The sequence below is a fragment of the Mus pahari genome, chromosome 8 (assembly GCF_900095145.1).
Source record: "Mus pahari chromosome 8, PAHARI_EIJ_v1.1, whole genome shotgun sequence".
NCBI lineage: Eukaryota > Metazoa > Chordata > Mammalia > Rodentia > Muridae > Mus > Mus pahari.
Genome location: NC_034597.1, coordinates 51,816,525 through 51,830,018, shown reverse-complemented (window position 1 = coordinate 51,830,018; position 13,494 = coordinate 51,816,525). Strand labels below are relative to the sequence as shown.

The 13,494-nt window shown below is 46.3% G+C and overlaps 1 protein-coding gene across 3 annotated transcripts in view; it reads right to left on the bottom strand.

Annotated features, from left to right (window-relative positions):
• Positions 1–13,494, bottom strand: part of Mipep (mitochondrial intermediate peptidase) — a 114,066-nt gene that overhangs the window by 87,696 nt on the left and 12,876 nt on the right. For all 3 annotated transcript variants that reach the window (XR_003844398.1, XM_021203395.1, XM_029541846.1), the window contains exons 6-8: positions 7,303–7,485; positions 6,646–6,802; positions 251–299 (exon numbers count right to left, since the gene is read on the bottom strand). Coding sequence is in view for 2 of the 3 variants with exons in the window: in XM_021203395.1 (XP_021059054.1) it covers positions 251–299; positions 6,646–6,802; positions 7,303–7,485 (389 nt within the window). In the remaining variant the exon portion in view is untranslated. The remainder of the gene's footprint in view (positions 1–250; positions 300–6,645; positions 6,803–7,302; positions 7,486–13,494) is intronic.

Below are 13,494 nucleotides of genomic sequence, written 5' to 3'. Positions count from 1 at the left end.
AAGAAGAGGAGATAAGGGATCACTGGAGCCAGCTGGCTAGCTGGACTACCTGAATTGACAAGCCCTGGGTTCAAGTGTCTCAGTGTATAGGGTAGAGACTGATAAAGGGCGCTCACCACAGACTGCAAGCTTCCACCTGCACTCATAGTCGGATGTGAATACATGCAAACATAGACACACACATAAAAACATACACCGCACACATGAGCTGGTTGTATAATTTGAAATATTAAACAAAATTCAGACTAACCTTTCAGAGAGCTTTTCAGATAGCTTCTCAAGGAACTGCATGACAGTCTCTAGAGATGAAATCCAAAAAGAAAATACCTTCAATTACGTGAAATAACATGGACATATATGTTAAAACTGCAATGTGAGGGTTTTCACACATGTAGTCTCCCCTAAAGTGATTATTTCCAAGGTAGGCAGAGTTGTCTCTATATGACTGGAAAATGATCATTATTTCTAGACACTGATTATCTCCTGGGAAAAACAAATTAAACTTACAGAGTACTATACTAGTCCAAAGCCTTAGACTGCACTCAATGTTAAGAGCATGGACGGAAGGCAAAAGGAAAACAACCTGAAAGGACACCACAAATCCCACTTAAGGACCCCATTAGTCTCCATTTTGAACCAGGCCTGATTTTAAAAAGACTGTATACAGCACTAGCTTCAGGAACATAAGTCCCAGAAACTAGATGGTAAGAACAGTTCCAGGAATAGACCATAAAGTCCAGAACAAGATCATAGAACCCCTTCCCAAAGAACAGCCTGGGGATAACCACAAAGATGGGGAGTACCTTATCTCAGAATGGGCCATCTGTGCTGGGCAGCCCTATTTTACCACATGGTTGAACATTTGTGACATAGAAATAGAGACCACTGACCACACATGATTGAACATCCATGACATAGGAATGTAGACCACTGAGTACCCGTGACCCCCGAGCACTCACTAATGAAATCCTTCTAGAGAGTTCCCCCCAGTTCCCTCTAAGAAGGCCTGTGTGCCTTTATCTGGAGTCACCATTTCAAAGAATGGTTGTCCCTCATATGCTGGTTGCTTCTACAGAATAAATACTCTTTGGTTTTGCATACTATCTGAGTCTGGGGTCTTCTTTCAGCAATTTTTCAGACCCTTGCCAACCCAAAACTCCTGTCCAGATATACGAACAAGAAGTGTCATGGATATGTTTAATTATTCCTAAGTTTCAAGATAGCTAGATGCTGTCTTGATTCTAAAAATCAGTGCACAGAGGAGTCAAGGCCAGCCCAGCTCCTAAGGGCGATCATGTCTCAAAACAGCTCAACGCCCCTAGCCACCTGGGAAATGCCAATCTATACTGAAATTCCTTCCTACTCTAATCAGAATGGCTTTTATGGAAAAACAAAGACCCCCAAGGCAAGGATGGGCAGGGAGGAGTCCTTACCACTGCTGGTGCTGTAAACAGATGTGACTCTAGACATCAGCAGTGGAGGGGCCTTAAATCCTAAGAGAACCACCAGTAGGTCCAGCACATCTGTCTTGTGTGCTGTCCAACGTACTCAGTGAGTGATCCACGGCAATGCTGTGCATCCACTCACTACAGCCAAATTACAGAAACTGTCTAGATGCCCATCAATAGATGAAATAATAAAGAAATGAGAGAGAGAGAAACAGAGAGACAGACAGACAGAAAGACAAAACTCAGACATAAAGAACTAACTATGTCATCTTCAGGAAACTGGATGGAACTGGAGATAGTCATTTAAAATTTTTAACTTCTTCTTTGAGAATTTAACATACATATACGATGTATTTTGATCAGAGCCAACCTCCACTCCCCACTCCGACCCCTCCTAGGTACCCCCAAACCCCAAAACGTCATGTCTTCAGATCATGTTATTAAGCGAAGTAACTGTAGACATACACGAACACAGAAAGGAGGATTATCTGAGAAGAGTTAGGGAGTTCACAGTAAAGGGGAGGCACAGGAGAGGGTAACGGGGAGTGAAGAGGTCAAAGTTCATGACGCTTAAACAAAATAAGCCTCTGAAACTATCACCTTAAATAATATACACCGATAAAGACATAAATGATATCAGCACGGTTTAGAAAAATGGTTCTCCGAAGCCAAGTTTCCCTGGGTCACTGCTGCTCATTTACAGACAGCTGTACATAACCTACCCAGGATCTACACCAAGCATAACTAAACAAGGTCTTCCAATCGGTCTCCAGTGCTCACTGCAGCTCTCCCGTCACAGTCAGCAGCAGTGGGGACCCATGAGGACAAGCAGCAGAGCCCCTTGGTTCCCATGGAAGTATCCCATGCTGCCTTCTGCCCTCAAAGCCCGCGCAATGCTTTTATGTGTGTTTCAGTCAGCCACAAACACAGCCTTTATATTTTCCAGATGATCTTCTCTATGGGTTTAATTTCCTGCCCTCTCTTTAAGCTATCTCCTTTCTGACTCAAACGAGAGGTTACACAGAGAGTGGGGTTGACCTACACCGCAACCAGCTCCCTGCCCTGTCATCTTCACAAAGTCTCACACTTACTCTCCCGGGTGCCAAGTTAACTGCGTCAGACACTGAAAAGGAGACAAGAGCCTGCATCTGAAGCGCAAAGCTCTCCCACATCTCAGCTACCACAGACAACAGTTCCAAACAAACCTCCCCATATGCGTTTGATTTCCACATCGCCATGTTTTACTCAATCACCCATGTTTTTTCCGGGTGTTATGTGAAGAGTCTGGAAACAGTATATCAAAAAGACTGACAGAGGAGATGACGTAGTTAGTAAAATGCTTGCCATGAGGGCCTGAGGACCTGAGTCCCAGCCTCCACATCACACAGGAAACACACAGACACGCACGCGCGCACACACGCACGTGCTCACACACAGAGGTATAGCAGCACTCGCCTGCAACCCCAGGACGGGGAAGGTGAAGGCATGAGGTTCCTTGGGGATTGCAGGCCAGACAGTCCAGCCCAACTGGGTCTAGGTTCAAGGAAAGACCATGTCTCAAAAAATAAACTGGAGAGCAACTGAGGAAAACACCAAGCATGCCTCCACGTACGTACGTACGTGTGTGTGTGTGTGTGTGTGTGTACATTAATATACACCACTGAATGTGAGACTCCCTAAAAATAAAATAAACCCGACGCTTGCTCACTACGTGGCTGTCTCTGACTCACCACCGAATGGATGGCCGCTGTAAGCTCAGTCCCTTTCCTGCCCTGCTCTGTGAAAGCCCACCATTTCTTCAATGTCATCGCTGTCCTGAAGCTCACAAGCCATCTAATCAGTTGACAAACAGCCACCTGCTAAATTAATATAGCACTGTTGTCTCTACTAAGCATTTGGCTGTAAACTTTAAATCCTCAAGGGCACAGGTCACATCTTGTGTGACTGTGTACAGCAGTTTCTCCCAAAATGTCACCACACCAACCACTTGGCAGGCAGGCACCCTGCTTGCCACTGACAGGCTGATTTTAGCTGCTGTGAGTCCCATGAACTCTAATAAGCCCAGCAGGATCCACAGCCAGTCCCCAGTCCTCTCCACACTGCCCCGCCACAGTATTCAAGTCAGGGCGTCCCTCTGCTCTCCTTAGGAGGACAGACTCTGCTTAGTCACTGTTCGACCACTCCTCAGAGCACTAGTGGTTCTTCCTCACAGCCTGACCTCAGAGCAGCCCCAAGCCAGTTCCTTCTGTTCCTCCTGTGCATGCCCCTTAGTGACCTCATGCAGTCCCATGCCTTTGAGTAAATATTTCAACTTACATTCTATCTCAGAGCCCTCAGCCCACAGCCATGTGTCTACAGTGATCTCTCTCAAGACGGCAGCATCTTCATCTTCTCTTGAAGTAAACCGGGCTCTTGGTACCCACTGCAGTGACTTGCTGTCTTTCCAGCTGCTCAGAGTAAAGCCCTCCCTTCAAACCCTTGCAAAACTTCCATGCACCTGGAAGCCAGTGCCCACAGACCAATTGCACTGGCATCCTGGTCAAGACGCCATGGTTTTTCCTCATGAATGCCACACAATAGCTTCCTTCCTCACCTTGTGCTGTAGCGGTCTAGTGCTCCTGCCAGGACCACTGTCACCCTGATCAGTCCAAGTCAGATCAGGGTCCCTCTCTGCCCAGACCCTGCAAATCCCTCATCTCCCCTAGGACAGGTCCTCCCTTCTGCAGCCCTCCAACATAGCCCTCTTTTCATTAAGCACCCACTCTGGCTTTTCCTCTGATGTGTCTGGCACATTTCTCCCTTGAGACCTGGGCACACGGTTGCATGTTTTCCCCAAGAGACTGCAGATTCATTCTGACAAACTGCCAGGCCTGGCCTGAAGCATGCCACATTCTGCACGCACCATCCCGTTTCAACACGAGCCTCCCTTGCAAAGGCAGCATCCCGCACACTGAACACTACATCCCATCCCTACTCCTTCTCCCTACAGTCACACCAACTGCACGAAGGAGCCATTCTCTTCTGCCTGCCACAGTGACTGGTTTCCAGCGCCCCACTGAGTACCTGATGGAGCAGCAGCTCAGAAAGGTTTTCTGGCTCCAGCTATGGAAATGGAGGCTCTTCATGATTCCCGCTGTGTCATGTATTAGCAACACGCCTAACCTTCATGAACAAATCCCTACCTCACAGGACCCAGCAGCACTCCATAATCTTCTAATAAGAATATTTTATATAGTACAAAAGTAAAAATACTGTCTCTTAACCTCACTGATGTTAACAGCAATTTGAATGATCATTGTAGCACACTCCTGCAATCTGGAACTAGGTTGGTGGAGACAGGAAGATCAAGAGTTCAAGGCCATCCTCAACAACTTGAAATACACAAGTCTCAAAAGCAGAAAACAAAAATTATATAGATACAGACATAGATATAGATACACATACATATCTCTCTATATATAAAATACATAATTCATGTACTATCAATTTAGGAATTAAGTTATATAAATCCAATTTTAAGAGCTGGCCTGAGATGGAGCTTGGTGATAGAGAAGATGCCTAGCATGTGGGAGGCCCCGGATTCCATACTGGGCATAAAAACATAAATAAAAACAAAACAAAAAAGTAAGTGCTTTAAAGGTCCAAGGACAAAGCAGAAGGGAGAGCAGAAAGCCTGCAGCAGTTCTGGAAGGTTTGTAATGGAAGAGGTAGGCGTGCAGCTCAGCAAATCTGAGCAAGGGAATCCAGGCAGGAAGCAGTGTGGGTGGCCTGAATGGAAATGGCCCCATAGGTTCATAGGGAGTGGCACTATTAGGAGGTGTGGCTTTGTTGGAGGAAGTGTGTCACTAGGGGGCAGGATGTGAAGTCTCAGTAGCTTGAGCCAGGCCCAGTGGCCTAGTCTCTTTCCTGCTGCCAGCGAATGAAGATATAGGACTCTTGGCTACCTCTCCAGCACTGTGTCTGACGACAGGCTGCCATATTTCCCTCTATGATGATAATGGACCAAACCTCTGACCTGTAAGCCAGCTTCAATTAAATGTTTTCTTTTAAAAGAGTTGCCCAGGTCACGGTGATTCTTCACAGCCCTAGGTAAGACACAGAGTAGCAGGTCATGGGAAGGTGGTGTAGGGAAGAGTGAGAAAGATGTATAGGAACTTCGAGGAACAAAAGAACATACTGGGAAAAGAGAGAATACACAAGGAAGCAACAAAGACAGAAGGAATGCTGGGAACTCCACACAGTGAGTGCTCCCCAGTGCTCCCTCCTTCCACAGCAGCACACACGATGGTCAGTGTCTCAATGGCCACATGCTAAAATGCCTCTGAACAGCTCGCATGCATTCATTTCCATTACTAGTTGTGCATGGCAGCTCAGATATCCTGACTTATCAGGACCTGAGCTCAGCACCAGGACAGTTTACCCAATCACACTTCCCTCGTCCACCTGGCATGAAGCTTCCCTGGCAAGGCTGTGCTTGGCAATGGCCTCACCACCGTGGGCTTAGCAAACACATTGTCCTTCACCCTCTCACTCTAATTCCAACCTAATGACACTGGGCTGGGTTAGAATGAAATTCATTTAAAATTAATAACAAGGGGGCTAGTGAGATGGCTCAGCAGGTAAGAGCACCCGACTGCTCTTCCGAAGGTTCGGAGTTCAAATCCCAGCAACCACATGGTGGCTCACAACCATCTGTAACAAGATCTGATGCCCTCTTCTGGAGTGTCCGAAGTCAGCTACAGTGTACTTACATATAATAAATAAATAAATCTTAAAAAAAAAATTTAATAACAAGTGGAAACCTAGAGTTGACTTACTCTCAGTACATGCACACAACACAGGTCAAATTATTTGCTCTAATCAAAGATGAGTTCTATCAATAGATATCAAAAGTATCAATAAATGGTTCTATGAATAAATTTAAATAAATAAATAAACCAAACCCAAAACCAACCACTCTTATCCAGGACAGCTCGGGAAGCTCAGGCAAGAAGATTGTGAGTTCAAGGCCAGGCTGGGCTAGATGGCAAAGGTCTTTCATTTTTAAATTCATTTACAGATATTTAAATCAGAAGTTCTGGGCTGGGAGCAGAGTTCCCTGGGGTGGCTCTCCTGTGCTGTCGATCGATCTATTGACCCTTCCACTAGAAATTCTGTTCCCTCAAAGTCCCGCTTGTTCTTAGATAAACAGACTCACCTGGAGTCTGAGCTATGGTTCCTTGGAGGGCCCTGTGGGAAAATGTAGAATAACCTACTAATTTTGCCAGAAGATCTCTGCTGCTTAGCAATTCCTCTAAACATTTCAACTGATCAGCATTGGGATAAAGGAAAATTTTATAAGCAGCCTCCCGAACCTGTAGTTAAAAGGGTGAAAGAAGAGAAAGTCAATGGTCTGAACATCATTGTTCAAAAGCCTACGCAACAACCACCCAGGCCAATGCTCCTCACGTTAACCACAGCTGGCCATGGTGCCCAGAGCGAAAGAGCAGGCCACACCAGGTCTACAGTGCTTCTATAGGACACAACGGCACATGCTCTGAGAAGACAATTTGCCAGTGCTCTGTCTCTGTGCCAAAAAGCACCTGCTCCTGGGGACACAATGACTTAAGAATTGAAAGTGACTACACTTGCTATTGACTGTACTCCAAAAGTTAATTCCACATGAATTTTAACTATTTTCCACATTCAAAACATTTGTGTCACAAATTAAATTTTCAGATCTTAGTAACACAACACGGTCTTTAAGGCCATAATATCACGTGCCATGATAGTACATTAGTATCTATGATAGCATAGTAAGACATAGCCATTGGTATTCAGATGGGAGCAGAGCAAAGCAACGGAAGACTCCTACCAAGTCATCGGAGGCTTCTGCATGCAGGCCATCAATGATTAAGTGACTTCCATCACGAGCAAAGTGGTGCTGAATGTGCTCTGGCAAGAGACGCTTCTGGATCTTGTTGGGAAAGTTGGTTCCCATGAGAAAAGCATTGCTCAAGTCCAAGATCTTAACATTAAGGTCCACTGCTCTTCTGCGCTGCATGTGGGAGAGAAGGTATTTAAAGGCAATGTAAACTAGCAGTTCACAGTCAGACCATCCACAGCAAGGAAGACAACACCTGAACTGTTGATACAGAACACTTGTGTGCAATCCTCTGTCCCCAAAAACCTTCATTAAGTCAGTCAACACTGGGCTGGTTACACCTATTCCGTGGCACTTAAAAAAATTAAGTATTTGCAGAGGAGATTAGAAGGTGTTGAATTTTAAAGACTAGACTGATGATCAAAGCGGGAAGGGAAATGAGAAACACAGATCTGCACAGAGCAACAGTGAACATCAAACAGGTTCAGCTCGGAGGCTCTGGTTCACCTGCAACAAAGCCCTTAAAAGCAGACTCAAGCAGGAAAGGGAGCACGGGGCACAGGGCACGCACTCGCTAAGACAGGAGAAACACTGGCTTAAAAATGGAAGAGGAGAGAGAGGGTAGGCAGAGGCCTGAGGGGCAGAGCTGCACCTTCTACACTATCACCCAGGTGTGTGGTACACAGAACCAGTTCCTCAGTCAAGTGTGACAAGGCTTGTAATGGCACAGTCATATAAGTTTTTGCTTGCAGTCACACTCCGGAACACAATCTCTGGGGAGAAGGAGTTCCTGAAGTCCATGGTCAAAGGAGCTACCTCAAAAATAAAATAAAATAAAATAAAGACAGTCTCATGCAACCCAGGCTGGTTACGTAGCTGAGGATGACTTTAGACTTCTGGTCCGCCTGCCTCTACCTCTCCCTGACCACAGCGCCGCTGAACCATCATCCCCATCATCCCTGTTTATGCAGTGCTGAGGCTTGAACCCAGGGCTCCATGCATGCTAGGTAAGCACTCTGCCCACTGAGCCTTAATCCCAGCACACACCACAAATGTTTTAGGATGAAATATAAACTGTATCCATGTAATCTCTGAGGCCAATCAGAAAGTGCCCAGGTACGTTCTTTCAGTTATCCATCAGGAAGAAACAAGTCAGGCTTTAGACTGGGCTTATGATGGGCTTCAGGTGAGTCATGTGACCTGCTTTTAAAAAATTATTAAGCAATGAAACCTAAGAAGAAGGAAGACCAAAATGTGATCAGTGCTTTTTAGAAGGGTGAACAAAATACTCACAGGAAGAAATCTGGAGACAAAGTGTGGAGCAGAGACTGAAGGAAAGGCCATCCAGAGACTGCCCCACCTGGGGATCCATCCCATGTACAGTCATCAAACCCAGAAGCTACTGTGGATGCTGGGGAGGGCTTGCTGATAGAAACCTAATATGGCTGATTCCTGAGAGGCTCTGCCAGAGTCTGACAAATACAGAGGAGGAAGCTCACAGCCAACCATTGGACTGAGCTCAGGGATCCCTGATGGAGGAGCTAGAGAAGGGACTGAAGGAGCTGAGGGGGTTTGCAGACTCCCCTGAGCTCCCAGGGACTGGACCACCAACCAAAGAATATACATGGAACAACCCATGGCGCTGGCCGCATATGTAGCAGAAGATGGCTTTGTTGGACATCAGTGGGAGGAGAGGCCCTCAGACCTAAGGGTGTTCAATGCCCCAGGGTAGGGGAATGCCAGGACGGGAGGATGGGAACGGGAGGGTGGGGGAGCAACCTCATAGAGGCAGGGGGAGGGGGGATGGGATGGGGGGGTTCTGAAGGGGAGACCAGAAAGGGGAAAACATTTGAAATGTAAATAAAGAAAATATCCAAGAAAAAAATTATTAAGCAACACTTTTTTTTCAGACAAATATATAAGACGTAAAAGTGTACTTGACAAGAAGTTGAGAAAGACTGGGGTGATGTAGCTCGGCTGAGCGCTTGGCTACCAAGCACAAAGCCCTGAACTTGGCCCTCGGCACAGTACAAACTAGATGTGTGTAATCCAGCACATAGGCAATGGAAGCAGGAAGGTTAGATGTTCAGTCTCGACCTCAGCAACGTAGTGAGTCCACGACATCCTGGGCTACATGAGACCCTGTCTCAAAAAACAAAACATGCTAAAATAAATCAGTTATGGTGCTACGAACATATAATCCCATTACTGGGGAATGTGGAGGCAGGTATTTCAACGTTCAAAGTCAGCCTGGAAGTTAAATGCCAGCCTGGGTATATAACAAGACTTCAGTATCCAAAAAAGTCAATATAGAATAATGACCTAAGGCTTTCAATATGGAAAATGCAAACTTTGCTGGGCCTTCAGTGTCTTCTTAATCCAGACTTCTCTTGCAGCCATGTATTGCCACCTAGTGGTTATCAGGAGAATAACAAAAATGATTAATGGTATCTAAAAATTATAGTTCCCGAAGGTTTTTTTGTTTGGTTGGTTTTTTTTGTTTTTTTTTTTTTGTTTTTTTTTTTTGAGACAGGGTTTCTTTGTATAGCCCTGGCTGTCCTGGAACTCACTTTGTAGACCAGGCTTGCCTCAAACTCAGAAATCCGCCTGCCTCTGCCTCCCAAGTGCTGGGATTAAAGGCGTGTGCCACCATGCCCGGCTCTGAAGCTTTTTTATTTAAAAAAAAAGTAAAATACAACATAATAAAATTAATCATCCCTAAAATTTTATCAAGTGTTAAAACCTCTGGAAAAATAAAATCTAGTTCATTTTCTGACTGTAGCTATCTTCTGGACATATCATTCCATCATTCCAGAACAATCCAACATGCACGGCTAAGACTCTAAACACCCTGTGAAACTATTAAAAACACTTCTTAAAATAAACTGTTAATTTTAAACTCCTAAGTTATATTCACAAGACCTTCAACTGAAGACTGGCAAGCAGAGAGGCCCATGCCTGTAGCTACAGATATTCAGGGAAGAGGGAGGAAGACGGGCTTGAACTCGGGAGTTCAAAGGCAGCCTGAGGACACAGCAACACCTCATCTCAAAATTAACCAAAGCAAACCCGAAAGAACGAAAGCCTTTACGGTGTGCAAATTATGTTATGCTGGTGGGCTGCCTCCAGGACCTCCCTTCTAAAGCAGGCGATGTCAGCCCTGTCCCGGGGCACCTGTCAGAGCAGACGCAGGAGCTGCAGAGAAAACACCTGACTTATCTCCTGCATCTCCTGCTGATGGCCTCTGAGAGTCACTTGGTGGGAAAGATTGGGTATGCTATAAGGACATGTGTGCCGGATAAGAACGGCTGTCCGAGCTGGTGAAGATGAACACGAACACTGGTCAGCACAGTGTCAAACACGGCTTTAATAGACATTCTGTACAATACGAGAGCTATGCACACCAATGCTACCTCAAAAGTTAACAGAGCAGGATGTGGGTGGGAGGGAGTGTATTCCGTTCCTGGCATGCAGGAAGCCCTGGGTCTGATCCCAGCACCTCTTAAAGCAGGCGTAACGGAGAAGGTCTGTGTCACTAGCACTTGGGACGTGGAAGCAGAAAGACATTCTTGGCTTCACAGAAAGCTCAACGCTAGCCTGTGATACATGAAACCCCATCGCTCACAAACAGAAGACATCAAACTCAGTTAATGGTGACTAGCATTACAATGACTCATCTTACAATCATGAGGTATTTTACTGAGTCCAAAACTGGTACACATCAAAAACCATGATCTGCTGGCGAGACAGCTCAGGGCAGAGGACTTTCATGGCATGCATGAGGCCCTAAATTCAACCCCTCCCCCCAGCATTAAAGGCAACATGTGATCTCCATGTGCAGAAATCCCAAGCATTCGGGAGGCTGAAGTAGAGCAAACCTGAGTTTGAGGCCAGCACAAGCTCCGCAGTGAGAGCTTCTATCGAGAATAAAAAGCCAGGTGTGGTGGCTCAAGCATGCAATTCTAGCATCTGAGAGTTCTAGATCAGCTTGAGCTGCAGAACAAGGTCACGTCCCAGAGAACCAAACCAAAACCTAACGAGTCAGTAGCTTACGGATCGCTTCTCATTCTTCTCGGGTCACCAGTTTCCCATCATGAAACACTCTGAAAGGCACTATGTGGGTGCTGGGAGAAGCATGCCTTACTGCGACAAACGCTTGGAGGTGTTCCCTGTCATCACTGAGCGGAGAGGCATCTCAGCCAGTCAGGCCATCTAGCCCATGTGAGATGAACTTCAGGGAAAGGGCACTGAAGTTACGCCACACTGTCTGTGGTGACTCAAAGAGAAGCAGTATATGTCATCAAGGAAATGGGCTGCAGAGGAAAAGGTGTACGCCTCGGGCAACTGAGTAGGGAAAGACCCGGCCGAAGGTGCCCGAAGAATGAACTCACTATGGTTGATTAGCCAGGAGCAGCGCTCCCACAAGTGATCCCAGCACTCGGGAGGCAGGGGCAGGAGGATCACCACAAGTTCAAGGCCAGCCTGGGCTACAAAGTGAATATACTGTTGCAATAAACAAAACAACCATTAAAAATTAAGAGAGAAACAGACAGAAAGATAGACCTCCTATTTATCAGACAAGGCATACAAATGTTCTGTGGTACTGACTGGTGCCAAGACACCCCTACCTTGGACAGCAGAATAGTCCTTCTGCATTTGCACGAGACCTATCCACCTCCTCCTATCAACTCCAGAACATCTCTCAATCCCTTGGGAAGTATAATACACTGTAAAGGCCAGGCGAGAGCACTAAAGCTATTAGAACAGTCTGCTCTCAGCTCAGTGCAAACACATTGTTTTCTGAATGTTTTTCATCTGCCGTTGGTTGATCCAGATAGAGAAGTCTCGGGCACGGAGGTGCCAAGACATTCTGAGAAACTAACTTCTGTTCCTAGATAATGGCTTTGGGTTCCCTAAGTTTACTGGGATGGAAGGAGCTATAAAATCATAATAATAATGGGACTGTGGGCAAGCAGAGGAGGCCATGGGGAGCCACTCTGGGTGGCATCCAGTCACTCCTCTAGCCCAACCCTAAGCTGTTGCCCACACAAGAGACTGGTTGGCAGTGCATCATATTCTTAGGACAACTGCAGCCAGTGTGAGAACTCCCTGCGCTGAAGCTGAAAGTCTGAGCAAGTTACTTTGTTTCCACCCCTATACAGCAAGATGTGTGGGTGAGGCCCCAGGCCCTGCATCCAGAGAGAACACTGCAGGTCACTCCACAGCAAGTGTGTGGACCCACCAGGCATGCAAGTGTGAACACACTCCTGTGTCAACAGTCCACCTGTTCTCCATCTCAGCCTCATTCCACGCACCTTCACCATTCTAGCTGAGCTGTCACTTCATTTTGGATTGTCTGGAGTGATGGCCAGATTCCTGAGAGCACTATGTTTAGACACCACCTACAGAAGAATTTTGTGACAAGTGAAAAAAGTTCTAAGAGTTTACTAATACCCCGTCAAGTGATACACAAGGGCTCTAGTGACTAAATGTTAGTAACAACACTAAAACAGCTGAAAGCCTGGTGTGGTGGCACATGCCTGCAATACTAGAAGGAGGTGAAGGCAAGAAGATCAGGAGTTCAAGGCCAGCCTCTGCTACAAAGCAAGTTCCAGGCCAATTAGGTTAAGATGTAACCTTGTTTTCAAAAAAATATAAAAAAAGCTGAAGACAGAGCTCAGCTGGGGGAATGCTTCCCCTGGTGGGCTCAATCCCTTGCACTGAGCCTGGTCAAAGAACAGAAAGCCAAGTTCATCCTCAACCACATAGCAAGATCAAAGCCAACCTGGGCTACAGGAGACCCTATCTATCTCTAAATAAATAGGTAGATAGATGAGTAGGTAGACAGGCAGACAGACAGACAGACAGGCAGACAGGTAAATAAATGTGCCCCCATGTGCTGGCAACACCTTTAACCCCAGCAATCAGAAAGCAGCATGAGTTTGAGGCCAGCTTAGTCTGCATAGCCAAGTTCCAGGCCAGCTGGGGCTACATAGACCGACCTGAAGGAAGCAAAGACTTGGGTGGAGAGAGGGTGAAAGGTCAAGAGCATGAGTCGCTCTTGCGGAGGCGTAGGACTTGGTTCCCAGCACCCATGTGGTGGCTCAAAACCACCTGGAACTGCAGACCCAGGGGCTCTTACCCTCTTCCCACCCCCAAGGCCATGCATGAGGTATACATACA